Raw genomic sequence first — 17,779 nt, 5'->3', positions numbered from 1 at the left:
TTTTTTGGTATGGATGTATATTCTCTATTCTTCAGTTTACCTGTACTTATATCTGAAATACTAACACACTTGTTAGTAATAACAATATGTATTATATTTATCTCATTCAAAACCTTGCTGGGAATTACTTCCGTCTTCGTCTGACTTAACAATTTATGCTCCATTTAAGGATGAGCCTTTCTCCTTAAATTGTCTTTAAGATATGCATTTAACATGATATTTATTCTCTCTAATATACATATGTTACGAATGTATGATCATATATTGTATGAATTTGAACATTTATAGATATTATATGCTTAACAACTTAGTTTCTTAAAAACGTATTTGTCACCATAAAAAGAAAAAGATTTTTAGATTAAAGAACAATTTTAAGACTAAAAAATTGTGTTTTAATGATAACAAACATAGGCATATTTGCATAGTAGAAAAAGATCAAATTCTAAAGAGGATGACACAAATCACATGATAAAACCATACAACACGATGTATATACACATGATAGCTCATTAGACTGAACATATTGTTTACCTCTTATGAATGCCTCAAATACCACATTTAATATGTTTGATATTTATATCACCCATATTCATTATATTCCTTAACAGATATAAATATTAAAAGCTTACTTGATACCTACAATATATAAAGGAACAAGATCTTGCTTTTTGTTAAAAAAAGGACAAACATATATATCAAAATATGCAAAGTCAACCAAAAGTGGTTTTCAACTAACACATGGTATTATTTCTTTCATATTGTACCTTAAAGGTGATAAGCAACATATTTTATTAGATAAGAAGTGACCATTTGATAAAACACACTTAATGCAAACATTTATTACACCAATAGACATATTGCTCTACAAGAAAGTAAGATGAAGTAAAATAAATTAATATAAAAATACCTTATGTTATTTTCTTTTTAATTCATTTGCATTTTTTTTTTGGTTCGTTCCCGGAGTATCCACCGCCGATAGCAATGACTAATCTCCTCGCTACGTTGGAGGCACCTCAAAGGGTGAGATAGTTGGCCCCAAGATTTAACGCGGCTGCATACACAAGGCAGGATTCGAATCCCTGACCTTGCTTAAGCGTGAATCAACCCCTACCGCTGAACCACACGCTTGGAGTTTCATTTGCATTTCTTTGATCTTAACTACTTATTCTAATGTCTTGCGATAAAGTATTGAGTTTTTAATAAACATTGTTCAACCCTTCTTTTAATGTTTGTCTTATTTTTTACAATATTTTTATGTTCTATTAATATATCTTAATCAAAAATTCAAATCATATTTTCTTTATCCAATCAAGATTATCTTAATATAATAAGTTAATCAATGTCGAAATATAAGTATTTATTCATGATCAATGTTGTTTTATTGAAAATGAATTAAAAATCATAATATTTGTTATAGTAAGTCGTATTTATTAAGTTTTTATACTTGTGTGTCCTATTGTCTTTATCAAACTCTGTTCTATATGTTATTCTATTCCTCTTCTTGAATTATATGTATTATTTATCTTAGTCTTATTCAAAAATATACAATTTCAAAACACTCTTGTTAAATTGGAAACCTTGTTGTTAGCTTACCCCAAAAATAATCTACACAAAAATTGAGATTATTATCCCATTAAATGAAATATATTTATTTGTTGGATCTTCATAAAAAAAAATTATTTTCAAAAATTGATTATATTATCTTTACGAAAAGTCACCTAAAAAAAATTCACAGAATTAATCTTATGTTGACAAAGATGAAAATTATTATTAAAAAAGAATAAAACTAAAAGTCTTGGCAGAGGAAGGATGTAAGTAAGATGGAAGAAAATGTGCAAAATAAAAGGAAGTGAGTGTCACAGGAAAAAAGATTTAAAATAATTTATATAAACTGGAAACTTTTTAGCTAAAAATAAAATATGAGAATATTTATAGAAAAATAATAAAATAACAAATAAAAATTTATTATTAAATATATAAAATGCATATATCAACAAAAATAAAATAATCAATTATGAAAAAATTATAATTATAATTGATTTTAGTGAATTTTATATGTAAAATAGTGTGTTTTTAAGCATTTAATCGATTAATCATGGAATCACTCTAAAATAGTAATTTAATATGAAAATCCAAAAGTAAATTATGCTATTTTTTATTTATTATTTGTTATCTCTCTTTTTTTCCCTTAAAGCAGACATTTTAATTTCAATCCAGATTCTCATTTATTTTCATTTATTTATTTATCTCTTTCCTATTTCAACATACTCTATCTTCAACTATTTTTTCTTTCTTACCAAACATACCATTAATTTATCTGTACACTCCATTAAAAGGAGTAACTATTAGTTACATTTTCATCGGAGCATTTCTGAAACATCTTTGGTCTTCCCCAAACACACCTAGTCCTCCCCAAGTCGTTCCTCTTTCATGTCTCCTCTGATTTTCGCTAAGTGTTTCTGATTCTCGCGCAGTTGTCTCAACCATCGGCGATTACTTCACTCCTCACATCAAGCACTTTCTCAGCACACGCAATGGATCTCCCCGAACCTCGCACTCCCATTTGGTAAAGTTTTTGCTTTCTCCACTCTCCATTCCTCTTTTTTCGCTCCTTCGTGTTTGGGAATTTTCCACTTTTTTCTCTTTAGTTGGAAAAAAGACGAGTTTTCTTTTAGGGTTGCGTGCCTAAAATAGGGAATCGGGTTGAATTGGGCTTTGGAAGATGTTATGTGGAAGCTTAGACTTATGATTACAGGATTAGAAGTCACGCCTCTTTGGTTGGACCACGGAGTTTATAATGCTTGCTGCGAAAACCATGAAATTCTGTCCGTTATTTCAGATGTTGTACGAAATTGGGTTGTTCATGTCAATTTCCTTCTGTTCCGTGAAGATTTAGTGAGGTCTTACCGGTTTCATGTTTCAAAGTTTTGGTGCTTTTGTATAAAAATGTTGATTGTTGAGAAATTGAAGATAGTCTTGTTTTAGGCCTTGGTTATTTGGATTTAACTTTTTGAGATTTTATTTTTCCATTTGAAAAAAGTGGGATTGGGCTTTCGATGTTGTTGTTGAGGAAGTTATTAAGAGGATTGTCGAGGTAAATAATATCTCTGAGTATTTGGTCTTGAATCGAGTTGAATGGTGTTATGTTGTGTGATCTATGTGGTGCTTGTTTGGATTTCAGCTGAGAGAGCTCAAAGGTATCTTTACTCTCAAAGAAACAAATTCTTCCTTCTTCATTTTATCTATTGGAATTTGGAATTGTGTTTTGAAATTCTTTAAAGTACTTTTCAGCTTGTATCCAAACGTAGTTGTAGACAGTAGACTTCAACTTGTAGTCTACTTCACCCACTGGAATAAGGCTTTTGTTGTTTAAAAAGGTGCTTACTTTTAAACAAAATAGATTTTCAGACTACGTCTTTAATTCTTGGAGCATCATGCTGCCTAACACAACAAGAAAGACGATCAATATATGGTGACTGAGTAATTATTGAAAACCCATGATGCTTTTTTTTTCCCCCACTACAAGTCTTTCACATTGTGAGCTTTGGATATCATATTTATTTTGCTTTGTTGGAGTTTGGAATTTTATTCTGTGATCAACATTCACCTGTGTACTCAGTATTTTGTGATCATCCTCACACTAGTTAGCTCACATTTGCAGTGTCCGTGATTTCTGTAGGGTTTAGTTTTGAAGGAATTCCATTTATATCATCAAATTTATTCTACAAGCACGTGAATGTGTAAACATTTTATTACATGCTAATATACAGGAAAATGTAAGCAGTTGTGTGTTTGTATGTGTTAGAGATATAGTCTCTGCAATGCAACTATATCTGTTAATTTGATTATGATATAGTGGTTGTATAATTTCATTGTAGTCTCTGTAACAGATATATTCTTTTCTCCTTTAGTTGGTTAGGCTGTTACTGTTTCTGCTGTATTTGTGCTGAGTCAGCATCTACTGTAGCTTGTTTGAGACTCTTCTTGGACTCTATACATAAATGTAGTCCACTCACCTTTCAATTAAGAAATACAATTTACACTTTCAGATTCCATCTTCTAGTTTACATCCCCTCTGTACTTCTACTATTATGGCTACTTCCACTATTATACGTTCAAATCTTGAGAGGTTCTTTTTATGGCCTCCGAGCTTTCTTTTCTGAAAAATATGGGAGCAACACTGTCAACTCCTCCTCTTCCACCCGATCCAGTCTCGTTTCCTTCACATGCATCTTATGCAGGTTTTGCTTAGTTGTTTCAATTGTCTCAACTCACAACCCAATGTGCCAATTACTTTGTTGTTAAGGCACATCATCTGCATCACTTGTTGTTATCCAGAGACTCTGATTCAATTCCTCTCTGCAAATCCCTAGGAATTGAAAATGTTACCTATCATGCCTAGGAACTCCAGGATCAATTGTTACTTTCCTGACTGCTGTCTTCTCTCTCTGCAATGATTCTATCCAGAGTCATTGGTTGCAAACACTCTTTTCAGCTTTGGGACAAAATCCATTCACGCTTCATTTTGTAGACTGTTGAGAGTAATGGTGAATGGAGAGAACATATTCCTTGTGTATTGCAAAGCACAAGATGTGTTTAAATACAAAGTAGTGGGCCTAGACCCATAAGATAAAAACTATAAGATAAAAACTATAAGATAAAATTATATCTAACACTCCCCCTCAAGCTGGTGTATATAGATCATATGCACCAAGCTTGTTACAAATATAATCAATCCTAGGACCCCGTAATGATTTGGTGAAGACATCTGCCAACTGATCAGTAGAGTTAACAAACTGAGTAGTAATGTCCCCAGATAAAATCTTCTCACGAATGAAGTGACAATCTATCTCAATGTGTTTGGTCCTCTCGTGAAATACTGGATTTGAGGCAATATGAAGGGCAGCTTGGTTATCACATATGAGAGTCATCTGTGTAACTTCGCCAAATCTCAGTTCTTTAAGCAACTGTTTGAGCCAAATAAGCTCACACGTAGCAGGGGCCATGGCACGGTATTCTGCTTCTGCACTAGATCTTGCCACTACATTCTGCTTCTTACTTTTCCACGAAATCAAGTTATCGCCAATAAAGACACAATAACCTGAGGTGGATCTCCTGTCAGAGGGAGAGCCTGCCCAATCTGCATCTGAGTATCCCACAACTTGGGTATGATTGTTGTAGCCATATAATAAACCTTTTCCTGGAGCACCTTTGATATACTTCAGAATGCGGATGACTGCATTCCAATGTCCTGCACATGGAGAATTGAGAAATTGACTCACCACACTAACCGCAAAAGAGATGTCAGGACGAGTTACTGTGAGATAATTCAATTTCCCAACCAGTCTTCTGTATCTCTCGGGATCTGAGAAAGGCTCCCCCTGACTCGGTAGAAGTTTGGTATTAGGATCCATAGGTGTATCAACGGGCTTGGAATTCATTAGCCCAGTTTCCTCTAAAATATCCAATGCATACTTTCTTTGAGATATTACAATTCCATCTGTAGATTGCGCTACCTCAATCCCCAAGAAATACCGAAGTTTACCAAGGTCTTTTGTCTGAAAGTGATGGCAAATATGTTGTTTTATCTGAGAAATGCCATGATGATCACTACCGGTAAGAACAATATCATCAACATACACTATCAAGTAGATACACCCAGCAGGGGAATGTTGATAAAATACCGAATGATCAGCTTCGCTTCGAGTCATACCAAACTGTTGGACTACAGTACTGAATCTACCAAACCATGCCCTTGGAGACTGCTTAAGATCATAAAGTGATTTGCGGAGACGACATACCAAACCGGAAGACTCCCCCTGAGCAACAAACCCAGGAGGTTGCTCCATATAAATTTCCTCAAGCAAATCCCCATGAAGAAAGGCATTTTTAACATCCAGTTGATAGAGAGGCCAACGGCGAAGAGCAGTCATGGCTAAGAATAATCTGACAGAGGTCATCTTGGCAACAGGGGAGAAAGTGTCACCATAGTCTAATCCAAAAATTTGAGTATAACCTTTGGCGACCAAACGAGCTTTGAGTCGATCAATGGTGCCATCAGGACCAACCTTGACTTGAAGATCCATCGACATCCAACCACAGACTTCCCAGGAGGCAAAGAAACAAGATCCCAAGTACCATTGTTCTGAAGAGAACACAGTTCATCAAGCATGGCTTGTCTCCAACCAGGGTGGGCCAAGGCATCACCTACATTTTTAGGAATAGACACAGAGGAAAGAGAAGAGAGACAAGTATATTGGGAGGGGGATAACCGGTGATAACTCAGAGTAATATAATGAGGGGAAGGATTACGAGTAGAACGATTACCTTTCCGGAGGGCAATAGGGAGGTCAGACTCAAGTGGTGGGGCCGGAGGAGACGAAGGAGGTGGCACCGAAGTAGAGTCGGGTGGGAGTCCAATGGGAAGGCTAGAGCGTTGCCGACGATGATAAACTTGAAGTGGAGGCGGAGGCGGAGGTGGGGGGTCGGGTGACATAGCAGACACAGGAGGAGTATCAAAAATAAGAGGTAAGGGTGAAGGGGCAATGACAGGTGTAGGAGAAGAGGAAGAAGATGAAAAGTAGAGGGAAGACTCAAGAAAGGTGACATCAGCTGAAATTAAGTAGCGACGAAGGGAGGGTGAGAAACATTTATACCCTTTTTGAGACCTAGGATACCCTAAAAAGACACATTTGTGAGACCGAGCGGATAGTTTGTCAAGACCAGGACTGTGATTATGGACAAAACATGTAGATCCAAAGACGCGAGGTGGTAGAGGGTGGAGAGGTTGAGTGGGAAATAAAATAGAGTGAGGTATTTGGTTGTTGAGGACAGTAGATGGCATTCGATTGATGAGGTAGCAAGCAGTGAGGACAGCATCACCCCAAAAAGGTTGAGGAACGTTACCATGAAGTAAGAGGGTGCGAGTGGTCTCAATTAGGTGTCTATTTTTACGCTCAGCCACCCCATTTTGTTGAGGGGTATATGCACAAGAAGTCTGATGAAGAATGCCATGGGAAGCCATGAAGGCTTTAAAGGAGTGAGAGAGGTATTTACGAGCATTATCACTACGAAAAGTACGAATAGAAACACCAAATTGAGTTTGAATTTCATTATAAAAGGATTGAAATATGGAAAATAATTCGGAACGAGATTTCATTAAAAATAACCAAGTACATCGAGAGTAATCATCAATAAAAGTGACAAAATACTGAAATCCTAAAGTGGACTTGACCCGACTCGGCCCCCAAATATCAGAATGAACTAAAGCAAAAGGAGACAACGCTCGGTTGGGGACACTCGGAAAAAAAGAACTACGACTATGTTTGCCTAATTGACACGACTCACACGACAAATGAGACAACTTAGACAGACGTGGTACAAGTTGTTGAAGCTTGGCAAGGCTAGGGTGACCTAATTGAGCATGGATGAGGGAAGGGGAATCTGCCACCAAACCAACAGGAGCAGAGGTGCGTAGGTGATAAAGGCCATGAGACTCACATCCGGTGCCAATCATCCGTCCCGAACTCCGGTCCTGTAAGAAAACAGAATCTTTAGTAAAAGAGATAAGACAATCAAGAGAGCGAGTAAGACGACTAAGGGATAATAGATTAAAGGGAGACTCTGGGACATAAAGGACATTGTTAATGGAGAGAGAAAGAGAAAGGTGGACAGTACCAACACCATGAGATGTGGCGCGAGAACCATTAGCCATAGTGATAGAGGTTAAAGAAGCAGAGGTAGAAAGAGATGAGAAAAGAGACCGATTACCAGAAATATGATCGGTTGCACCAGAATCTAGGACCCAAGGGCCAAGAGAGGTGGAGTGAGTGAGACCAACAAACGAAGGACCTGTGTGCGCAACAGAAGCAGTGGAATTGGAAGCTTGACGTTCTTCATACCATTTAAGGAAGTCATTGAAGAGAGCTGGGGGCCCAGAGCCAGAACTATCAGAGGGGGTAGCACCAGATGCAGTAGAGACAGGAGAGGCAGTGTGGGCAACAACAGTAGTAGGGCGAGGGGGACGACCATGTAAGACATAGCAACGGTCAATTGTGTGGCCCAGTTTGTGACAGTGATCACACTTGGGACGACCTTTGCCCGGTTTGCGAGAACGCTGACGATCATCACGTTGAGAAACCAAAGCAGAGGAGTCGCTAGTGGGAGCTGAAGAAGGTATGTCAGGGGAAAACTTGCAGGGCACACGCAACAGAGTGGACCAAGCCGAGTTCAAGGTAGGCACGATCGGAGATCCCAAAATCTGATCACGAATGGAAGAGTACTCATCAGGAAGCTCATACAATGCCATCAACATAAAGAATGTTTGGCGTTGCTCTAGTTCCTTGGCAGGAGTGTCAGCAGGAGGCAAAAGTTCATTGAAGTCATGTAGGAGGCCATGAACTTTGCCTAAATACTCAGCCATGGAGCCATCAAGACGTCGTGGGGAGATGATATTCTGGAGGTTTTGACACACACCATAGAGACGTTGAGTTTCATTGGTGTATAACACTCGGGCTTGTTCCCATACATCAACACATGTCTCATGGGCACGAAAAATTTGCTTTAAGGAGGGATGAATAGTCGACTTAAGGACACTACAAATTTGAGCGTCAATTTTCAACCAACGAGGACGATCCTTCTCATCAAGAGAAGCAGCTGTTTGGGTAAGGTGAGCAACATAATCCTGTCCCTTAAGCCAAAGTTTGATATCCGAAGCCCAAGTATCATAATTGGTGGCATCTAACTTGTCAATGGAAAGAGGGACATTGACATAATTAGTGAAAATAGCAGAGTCAGGCCGATCAGCGGAAGAGGAAGCCATAAATGTTGTAACAGGAGAGAGAAACAACAAGAAGAGAGAGAAAAACGGCCCGAGAAGGAAGACATCCGGGACAAACGATGGCCGATCACAAAACAAATCACAGATCTGGGTAGAGGGGGTCTGGGCGAGTCTGGCGCCGGTGATCGTCGCCGGAAAAGTCGCCGGACGCGCCGCCACGCGTGGTGGCCGACGGAGAGGAGAGAGAAACTGCGCGAGCACGGAACCGGCGCGTGGGGGCGCGTGCGGCCTCCGTTTGCCACGCGATTGGCGGCGTTGGGTTTGCCGGAGGAAGGCGAGTTGGGTGAGGGGGTCGCCGGCCGGAAAGGCGGCGGCGGCGGCAGCGAAGAAAAAACCCTAAAAAAAATTGCCGGAAGGAGACACGACAGGGTGGGTAGCTGGAAAACGGAATGAGACACGTTCTCCGGGTACCGATGAACAGTGGGTCCACCGGGAGGTCAAGGATTAGGCTCTGATACCATGTTGAGAGTAATGGTGAATGGAGAGAGCATATTCCTTGTGTATTGCAAAGCACAAGATGTGTTTAAATACAAAGTAGTGGGCCTAGGCCCATAAGATAAAAACTATAAGATAAAATTATATCTAACAATCCAGAGACTCTGATTCAATTCCTCTCTGCAAATCCCTAGGAATTGAAAATGTTACCTATCATGCCTGGGAACTCCAGGATCAATTGTTACTTTCCTGACTGCTGTCTTCTCTCTCTGCAATGATTCTATCCAGAGTCATTGGTTGCAAACACTCTTTTCAGCTTTGGGACAAAATCCATTCACGCTTCATTTTGTAGACAAAGGCCAGATCTCATCAGCTGCATACTGAACTTTGAAAAGAAAGGTGATAGGTCTATCGCTGAATTTCTCTTGCATATCAAAGCTGTAGCTAATTCATCAGCATCTGTTCCCACTTCTTGCATTCTCCTGCTTGGTGTCATACCTTCAGCTTTACCTTATTCCCCACCTGTCCCAATCCCTTCCCACGAAGGCCATTGCTTTGTTGTCTTCTATACAGCATGCTACTCAACTATCCCCTTCTCCCTTTGCTTCCTCTATTGAGTCTTCACCCTCTGCTGCATCACAAACCTTGCCTACAGGTTCCTGTCTGTCTTTCTCTTCTCTTCTCCACATTCTCCTGTGAATACTCACCCTATGCAAACTCGTTCCAAGTCTGGAATTTTGTCAAGCCCCGTCTTAATGCCATCCTTCTCTACACTGCAGTAGATCCATCCACTGTTATACAGGCTTTGGCTTCCCCTCCTTGGTGGGAAGCCATGCAGGTGGAGTATGATGCTCTTCCCACCTATGGTACATGGTCTTTGGTTCCACTTCCACCTGGCAGAACTGCCATTGGCTTTAAGTGGGTGTTTTGTCTTGAAGAGAATCCAGATGGTAGTATTAACAAGTACAAGGCGAGGCTTGTAGCCCAGGGGTTTCATCAGAAATTTGGTAGTGATTATTCCGAAACCTTTTCACCGGTGGTAAAACCTGTTACCATCAGACTAGTGCTCACTCATGTTCTGACTAACCACTTTCCTATCCAACAAATTGAAATCAACAATTACTTGTTGATAGAGGCCATTTACTTTACATGGTTTAGCTGCCAGGCCTTGAATCTGCCAACTCTGTTCTTGTTACAAATTACAGCGGGCTATCTATGGTTTTAAACAAGCACCTCGTGCTTGATATGAATGTCTCACTAAAATGCTCATTGGGTTATGTTTTATTCAAATCAAGTGATCCATCCGTGCTAGTTCTTATGCATTGCAACCATTGCATTCATGTTCTCATTTATGTGGATGATATGATATCATCCTCGCAGGGATATCTGCTGAGTTGATTCAATGTGTCAATGCTCCGCTCAATTCAGTTTTTGCTCTCAAGCAACTTGGTGAGCTTGGCTATTTTCTTGGCAATGAAGTTAAACACCTTAAAGATGGTTCCATTGTTCTCTCTCAAACTAAATATATTCGAGATTTGCAACTATATAGTCTCTGCAACTATATCTGTTCATTTGATATAGTGGTTGTATAGTTTTACTGTTGTCTCTGTAACAGATAATTCCTGTCTCCCTTAGTCAGTTAGGCTGTTACTGTTTCTGTTGTATATGTGCTGAGTCAGCACCTAGTGTAGCTTTCTGATTAAGAGTCTATATACAAATGGTACTCCCACCCACTTCCTGGTTAAGAAATACAAGTTACAGTTTCAGATTTTATCTTTTATTTTACATTCTCTACTTCTATTCTTATGGACTTTTCAGCAAGTGACATTGTCTTCTGTTCTTTGCAGTGGTCTGCATGAAAAGGAACCCTTGGAGGATGACTTTACAATTGTCAGCAATGCTTGTAAGGATGTGAAAAAGGAGAATAACTTCGATCTTCAACCAGTGCCACCCTTTTCTTCTGGCGAAGGTTTGCCATATGCCCCTGAAGGGTGGCCTAATCCTGGTGATGTATGGGGCTGGAAAGTGGCGAAAAGGACGAACAAGGCTGGATATTTTACCGATAGATCCCTTTCTCTTCCAAGATCTCTTCAGGGGTTTCCTCACAAGACAAAGGACTTTCGAAGCAAAGCTGATGTTAAGAGATATGTTGAATCAAATTTTCCTGACATGAAAATTGAAGCATTCTTTGCTTCATTTTACTGGCAGGTTCCCTCAACTGATCAAACTCCTATAAAAGGTTAGCTCAAAACAATTTTTGAAATTTTATTTTCAACCCAGTGTTGCTATTTTCTAATTCATTTTTGCCTAGGTTTTTTTAATTGTTTGCATTTGTGGTATTTTCTTGATTTTCCGTGACTAAGTCTTTCAATTTTTTTCCTGCATAAAAGTTCTTCTATTTGTCCCAGTTTACTTGGTCTTTGTTGATGCTTTTCCTCCATGATTGTCGTGAGCTCCTACATTGTTCAACATTTACTCCCACCAAAATGGTTCATGACTTTTATTATTTGTTTATGGACTTTCTACCGTCATACTTCTGTATGAGGATGGTAATAGGATGCTAGTGATGACTTATATTTTGTTTATTTCCTCTTTTTTAATGTATAGTGGGTCAGTTGTCTTTCTGAATAGCTAGGAAAATGATGGTAATGAGGTGAATATCTTAGTCCTTGAAAGGAACAAATCAAGAATATTTTTCATCTGAAGCTTGTGAAATAAGTTGGGATCCTCTTATCTGCTACGAAGTAACTAGACTTCTAGCTCATACCTTGCAACTTTTGTTGTCCCTTCATTTTGTGTTTTTCTTATTGTTTGATGTGTATGGCTTTGTCTCCTAGCTCATATCCATGCAACATTAGTTGTCCTTTCTTTTTATGTATTTCTCATTGTTTGATGTATGTGGCTTTCTAGCTATAGCTATACAATCTTTTCCAGCAGAAGAGGCCACAGATGAGATTGGCACCCAAAGAAAATTAAAACGGAAAACACAAAGGTTGCCAGTGGAAGATGCCACAGAAGAGATTGGCACCCAAAGAAAATTAAAACAGAAAACACAAAGGAAAACGCAAAGGAAAACACAAAGCCGCAGTCGCAGTCGCCCAACTAAGAAATCTTTTAGACCAAATCATATTCATCCCCATTTAACACCTGATCAAGGTGGGAACGCAACTGAGAATTTAAAAGACATTTTAGATTTTGATGAAGGATCTGGTATGCATATGACACAAGAGAAAAATCCCATTATAAGTGTTACAGGGGATTTTGATGACTATCTTGATAACTTGGAGGACATGCTTGTTATTGTGCCTCATCCTGAGACTACATCTGATTATGTGATTCCTTCTACCTTTTTGGATAATGAAACAATAGAGTGCTGCAAGAAGAAGCTTTCTTCCCTTCTTGCTATGGACTTCCCTTCTCTGGTCTCTTGTAGTGATGTTGTAGAAGTCGCAACACTCGCATCACAAGTTCGTGAAGATCCTAGCCTTAGTATTGATCAACTGGTAAAATTGAAGTTAGTGGAACAAGTTCCGTTGGCTGGTGAGGCTTTTCTTGAGGCTAAGGGGAACATTGAAGAGGCAGACAGATTCTTAGCTGACCTAGAGGCAAAGAAACTTAAAGTTCCTAGTCTCAAAAATGAGTACAATGAAATAAAGGAGAAAGTAGCCAAGAGGGAGACTGAAATTAACAAAACAACTCAAGCCATTCAAAAAATTGATGACCAAATTCGGCAACTTCAATCAAAACGGAACGAGATATCTAGTTCCCTTGAAACCTTGCAGAAGAGTAAAGATGAGTTGACTTCTAGGCTAACAAATGTAGCCAATTCAATTCCAACCCTTGTTCATGAGATTCAGCTTGGATTATGCCAGAAACCAAAATGGGAGCTGAGAAGAGCCAACAATGTCAGGCGTGTGGCTGAGATACAAGATAAGTTCATCACTTTAAGAGGATTGACATTTTAATATATCTCTTCTAGCTCATCGTAAAAACAGATATTTGTAACTAATGAGTCTGCATCTATGCAAGTTGGGCATATGATGTGGTCTTGACTTTGTGGCAACACTTGTAGTTGTGAAAATTACAAAAATGACATGTTTTGCAGACCCCTTTATTTTATTTTATTTTAAAATGCTCTTGTATTTTTATAAGTCTTTAACCTCTCTAGTCAAGTATTGTTCTATTTCCCTGCTGTTTACGCATTTTCAGCTATTTGAGCAGTGTTTTCTTCTGTATCTTGGCATATTAAGATATAAGTATAAATTATTCTTGGTTAGAAAAAAAAGGAATGGTAAATGGTATATATATATATATATACATACCATTTTATGTTTAGTTATTTTTAAAAAAATATAAAGTTGTCCAAATATTGTACATATATTGTATGAATATTGTCATGTTTAAATAAAAGGTTAAATTATATTTTTAGTCTTTTTATTTTTTTTGATTCGTAATTTAGTGTTCTTATTTTAAAATAGAGATATTTAATTTTTTTAATTTAAAAATATGAAAATTTGGTTCTTGGGTCAGTTATGCATCCGTTGGACGTTAAATATTAGCGTTGACTCGTGACATGTTATTGTTCTAGTCACATGTTATTATCATACTGTGATTAGACATTTATACATTCAAAAAAAAAAAAAACATTGCAAAAAGATGTGTGTGCTTCTATCCCCTTGAAACATATTTTCTTTCTAAATTCTACACAGTACCCGTACCCAATTTTTATACCCGTAAACCCAAACCACCATTGGCTAATTTCATTTAGATACACTTTCATGACGTGATGTGTTCATGAGGATAGAGACGAGGCATGTCATTGAAAATCACCAACTCATCATGTAACTCAATGCCAGTGCTCTCTTGTTCTGAAGTATTGCGATCAATTCCTGTCGTTGTATTTACATCAGAAGAGTGACATAATTATTGGAAATAAAACTAAAATCAACTGTTTAACACAAAACTCAAACAAGTTCGTAACAAGGTATTTTGAAAGATGGTTAAAAATGAGAGGAGGATAAACATATACGCGAATTTAAAGTTGATTTACTAATTCACCTAAAGAACCCACATATGACTTTCAAATCCACATATAATTGGGTTAGCTTTAATGCAAAATCTACAATAAACAATGTCTTAGATTTTAAGGTAGTGTCTAGCTCTGATATTTGAATTGGCTTAGCTTGAGCACTAGATTGCTTGTTTAAGCTAATATGTTTTTATTATATTATCCTTTCTATGAGTACTCCTAATCATCTAGCTCATAATCTATCATGACCTTTTTTTCTTCCGGTGTTGAGCACTTGCACATATATTGGGGAAAAAAATTATATTTTAGTTTACATTGGTCATTCTGAGATGTGCTTTTTAAGTTATAAACCCTTTATGATAAAAATAGGTAGCAAAATCATTTGCTAATTTCATCAAAAAAAAATTGAAAAGAGAAAAGAGGTAGGGGTGATGCGCAGCAAAATTATCATATACTACATAGCCATTAGCTTGGATACAATCACCATCAAAGTTGTTTAGTTGTTTTGTTTAAGGAGAAGGAGAGGGAAAGATGTAAGAATGTAAAAGAAACATTGAAACTTTACACATACTTCATTTCAATTCAAAATCAACAACCTTATAACAATGTTAGTCAATATGCTTATAACAAACCAAAACTTGGAACCATATCAATATGCCCACACAGTTTTGGTCATACCAGTAAATTCAAGCATTTGCAACTGATATATTATAGACACCTTTTAAGTTTCTATTTACACACTTCAAAATCATTTTTCAATTATAATTTTCTATTTTACAACTTACCAAGTTGAACAAGAGAAAAATTGACTAAAAAAGGATTAGCTTACTTTTGAGTAAATTGTAGAAAAACTAAGAGAGACGAGTAACACTAAAATTGTGGGTGATCGTAGCAACTCACTGTAATTTTTATTGAATAAGAGATGACCTTTAAATAGCCATTGTACAACGTACTGAATTAACAAGAAGATAATAAAATATCTTATCAAATCAAAACTTACCAAAAAACTATCTTATCTAATCTGAAACAAAATAACTCAAAATCAAATAATTCCAGATAACTAAATCGGATATCCCGGATATCTTGGATATCTCGAATATCTCGGATATCTCGGATATCTCGGATATCTCTAGAAATTTAAGATTATCCAACAAAACTCCCCCATAATCTTAAATTTCTCCTTCTTCTTTCACCTCTCCTCATGTACCCTAGAGGTTGCTCCACGTAGACTTCTTCCTCCAACACCCCATTCAAGAATGCTGACTTCACGTCCATTTGTTGTATCTTCCATCCATGCTGAGCTGCTAAGGACAGTAATAATCGAATCGTTTCCATCCTTGTCACAGGTGCAAAAACTTCATCATAATCAATGCCTTTCTGCTGTTTATAACCCCTCGCCACAAGACGAGCTTTGTAGCGCTCTACTTCGCCATTTGCATTTGTCTTCTTTTTGTATACCCACTTCAAACCAATTGGCCGAGCTCCTGTGGGTAAATCTGTCAGCTTCCACGTCTCACTCTTCTCAATTGATCTGATCTCCTCATCCATTGCTTTCTTCCATCTCTCATCAAGTACCGCTTCTTCAAACTTTATATCTTCTGTGCCTGTCAATAGACATACTACATGTAACTCGTTAGTGGAGTTGTAGATGTCTTGCTCCTTTGCTTTGTACTCGGACGAGCTCGGAAAACTTGTTCTTGAATACCCAACACCACGTAGTCCATGCACCAACTCCTTCTTTGATAGCTCGGTCAAACCTCCAATGTTTAAATGCCCAAAACGAGAATGCCTCATCATTGCTTCATCCTTCACGTCTAGCTTTAAGCACTTATTTTGAATGATGTTCATCTCCAGTTTATACATCCGATTCTTTTTCATCTCCACTCGGGCTATTAAACGATCATGCTTGTCCTTCAAATAAAGCACTCGATCCTTCATCAGAACCGAGTTTCCTTTCTCCATCATCTGCCCCATGCTTAAGATGTTATTCTTAAGCTCGGGAACGTAGTAGACATTCCTTATTTCTCCAACTCGTCCATCCTTCTGCATAAACTTGATGGTTCCACGCCCTTTTACCGCCACCTTGGAATCATCCCCAAATGACACGAATCCAGCCTTTACCTTGATGAGTTCGTTGAAGAAACTTTCTTCTCCACACATATGATTGCTCGCTCCAGTGTCCAAATACCAGACCGAGTTGTTTAGGCAACTTGAATCAAGCTCGGCTTCTGACTTCTCATATGAGCTTGGAGGCTCAATTGTTGATCTCTCGACGCAACTCAAGTTTAGCTGGACCTCGGAGGCAGAACTCGGACGTAGCTTGGTCTCCGAGCTCTGCGTCATCATCAAAATTCCTGCTTCCTCGTCCTCTTCTTCTGTGAGAAGATTCTTCCCTTTTTCTTCACTTCGGCTTTTAGCTCGGCAATACTTTGCTATGTGACCGTATTTGCCACAGTTGTAGCAATTTGCCGATCTGCATTCCTTTGCGTAGTGGCCGAGTTTGCCACACTTATAACATTCCACCTCGGACCTCGGCTGACTTCCTTGGCTACGATCACCTCGTCCTTGTCCACCTCCATGGTCACCTCGTCCTCGACCTCGTCCTTGATCACCTCCATGATCACCTCGTCCTTTGCCTCGTCCTCCATGATCACCTCGTCCTTGTCCTCCTGATCTTCGGCCCTGAGTGTTCCGAGTTTCATTCAAATCAAGTTGCGCCTGTACTGCTTGATCAAGAGTATTCTTCATCTTCCTCCTCCTTTGTTCGTGGGCTTCGAGTGACCCAGCGAGCTCTTCCACTGAGAGAACTGACAAGTCCTTTGACTCCTCAATTACGCATGCAATACTCTCGAAATCATCTGTTAATGATCTCAAGATTTTCTCCACAATTCTACTTGCTGGCATTGGCTCCCCATTCCTTCCTAGTTGGTTAGCCACCTTCTCCACCCGAGTTATGTACTCGGATACTTGTTCCTTATCCTCCATCTTCAAACTCTCAAACTCTCCTCGGAGAGTTTGAAGTCGGATCTGTCTGACACGGTGGTTACCTCTGTGCGCAACCTCTAAGATCTTCCATGCTTCCTTTGAAGATGCAGCGTTTGCAATCTTCTCGAAACCTGACTCATCCACGGCATTGTACAAAAAATACAAAGCCGATTTGTCCTTCACTCGTGTCTTTTCCAATGCGGCAATCTGAGCCACAGATTGGTCTTCGTCCTCCTCGGGTTCTTGGAATCCCTTCTCCACTATGTCCCATAGACTTTGGGAACCCAACAGGGTCTTCATTTGTAAACACCAATTATCATAATTGGTTTTCTTTGACAGTTGTGGTACGGTCATTCCATTCACAACCTTTGCCATTACTCTCTCTTTCTTCTTTCTTCCCCCTTCACAGGCGCACACTGTTTTCCTCTCACACTCGGCACTCAGAGCATATAGCTCTGATACCAATTTGTAGAAAAACTAAGAGAGACGAG

At 38.6% G+C, this 17,779-nt stretch overlaps 2 protein-coding genes across 3 annotated transcripts; one reads left to right on the top strand and one right to left on the bottom strand.

Annotated features, from left to right (window-relative positions):
• Positions 1-2,313: 2,313 nt before the first annotated feature.
• On the top strand, positions 2,314-13,457 carry LOC109814790 (uncharacterized). Of its 2 annotated transcripts, none has more exons than XM_020379307.3 (3): positions 2,314-2,566; positions 11,122-11,513; positions 12,191-13,457. In XM_020379307.3, the coding sequence occupies exons 1-3, from the start codon at positions 2,535-2,537 to the stop codon at positions 13,237-13,239; spliced, it is 1,473 nt and encodes a 490-aa protein (XP_020234896.1). In that variant the 5' UTR covers positions 2,314-2,534; the 3' UTR covers positions 13,240-13,457. The 2 variants fall into 2 exon arrangements, with proteins under 2 accessions (XP_020234896.1, XP_020234889.1); XM_020379300.3 differs by having other exon boundaries at positions 2,316-2,566; positions 12,185-13,457.
• A 593-nt stretch (positions 13,458-14,050) lies between these two features.
• LOC145949612 (uncharacterized) lies at positions 14,051-17,663 on the bottom strand. The gene is made up of 3 exons (XM_083060095.1): positions 17,198-17,663; positions 15,497-16,735; positions 14,051-14,163 (listed from the first exon to the last, which is right to left on the bottom strand). Exons 1-3 carry the CDS (start codon positions 17,661-17,663, stop codon positions 14,051-14,053), a joined length of 1,818 nt encoding a protein of 605 aa, XP_082916221.1.
• Between the last annotated feature and the right edge of the window lie 116 nt (positions 17,664-17,779).

This window comes from Cajanus cajan, chromosome 7, assembly GCF_000230855.2.
Source record: "Cajanus cajan strain Asha chromosome 7, NIPB_CcT2T_4, whole genome shotgun sequence".
NCBI lineage: Eukaryota > Viridiplantae > Streptophyta > Magnoliopsida > Fabales > Fabaceae > Cajanus > Cajanus cajan.
Note: the sequence above shows the minus strand (reverse complement) of the source record. Positions and strands in the feature narration are given on the sequence as shown.

Coding starts and splice junctions, on each gene's coding strand:
- LOC109814790 (XM_020379300.3), top strand. CDS start 2,535: ATGGATCTCCCCGAACCTCGCACTCCCATTTG. Junction 2,567..11,121: donor GAACCTCGCACTCCCATTTG/GTAAAGTTTTTG, acceptor TGTTCTTTGCAG/TGGTCTGCATGAAAAGGAAC. Junction 11,514..12,184: donor TGATCAAACTCCTATAAAAG/GTTAGCTCAAAA, acceptor GTGGCTTTCTAG/CTATAGCTATACAATCTTTT.
- LOC145949612 (XM_083060095.1), bottom strand. CDS start 17,663: ATGGCAAAGGTTGTGAATGGAATGACCGTACCACAACTGTCAAAGAAA. Junction 16,736..17,197: donor TGGGGAGCCAATGCCAGCAA/GTAGAATTGTGG, acceptor ACGGTCACATAG/CAAAGTATTGCCGAGCTAAA. Junction 14,164..15,496: donor TCTAGGGTACATGAGGAGAG/GTGAAAGAAGAA, acceptor ATACAACGACAG/GAATTGATCGCAATACTTCA.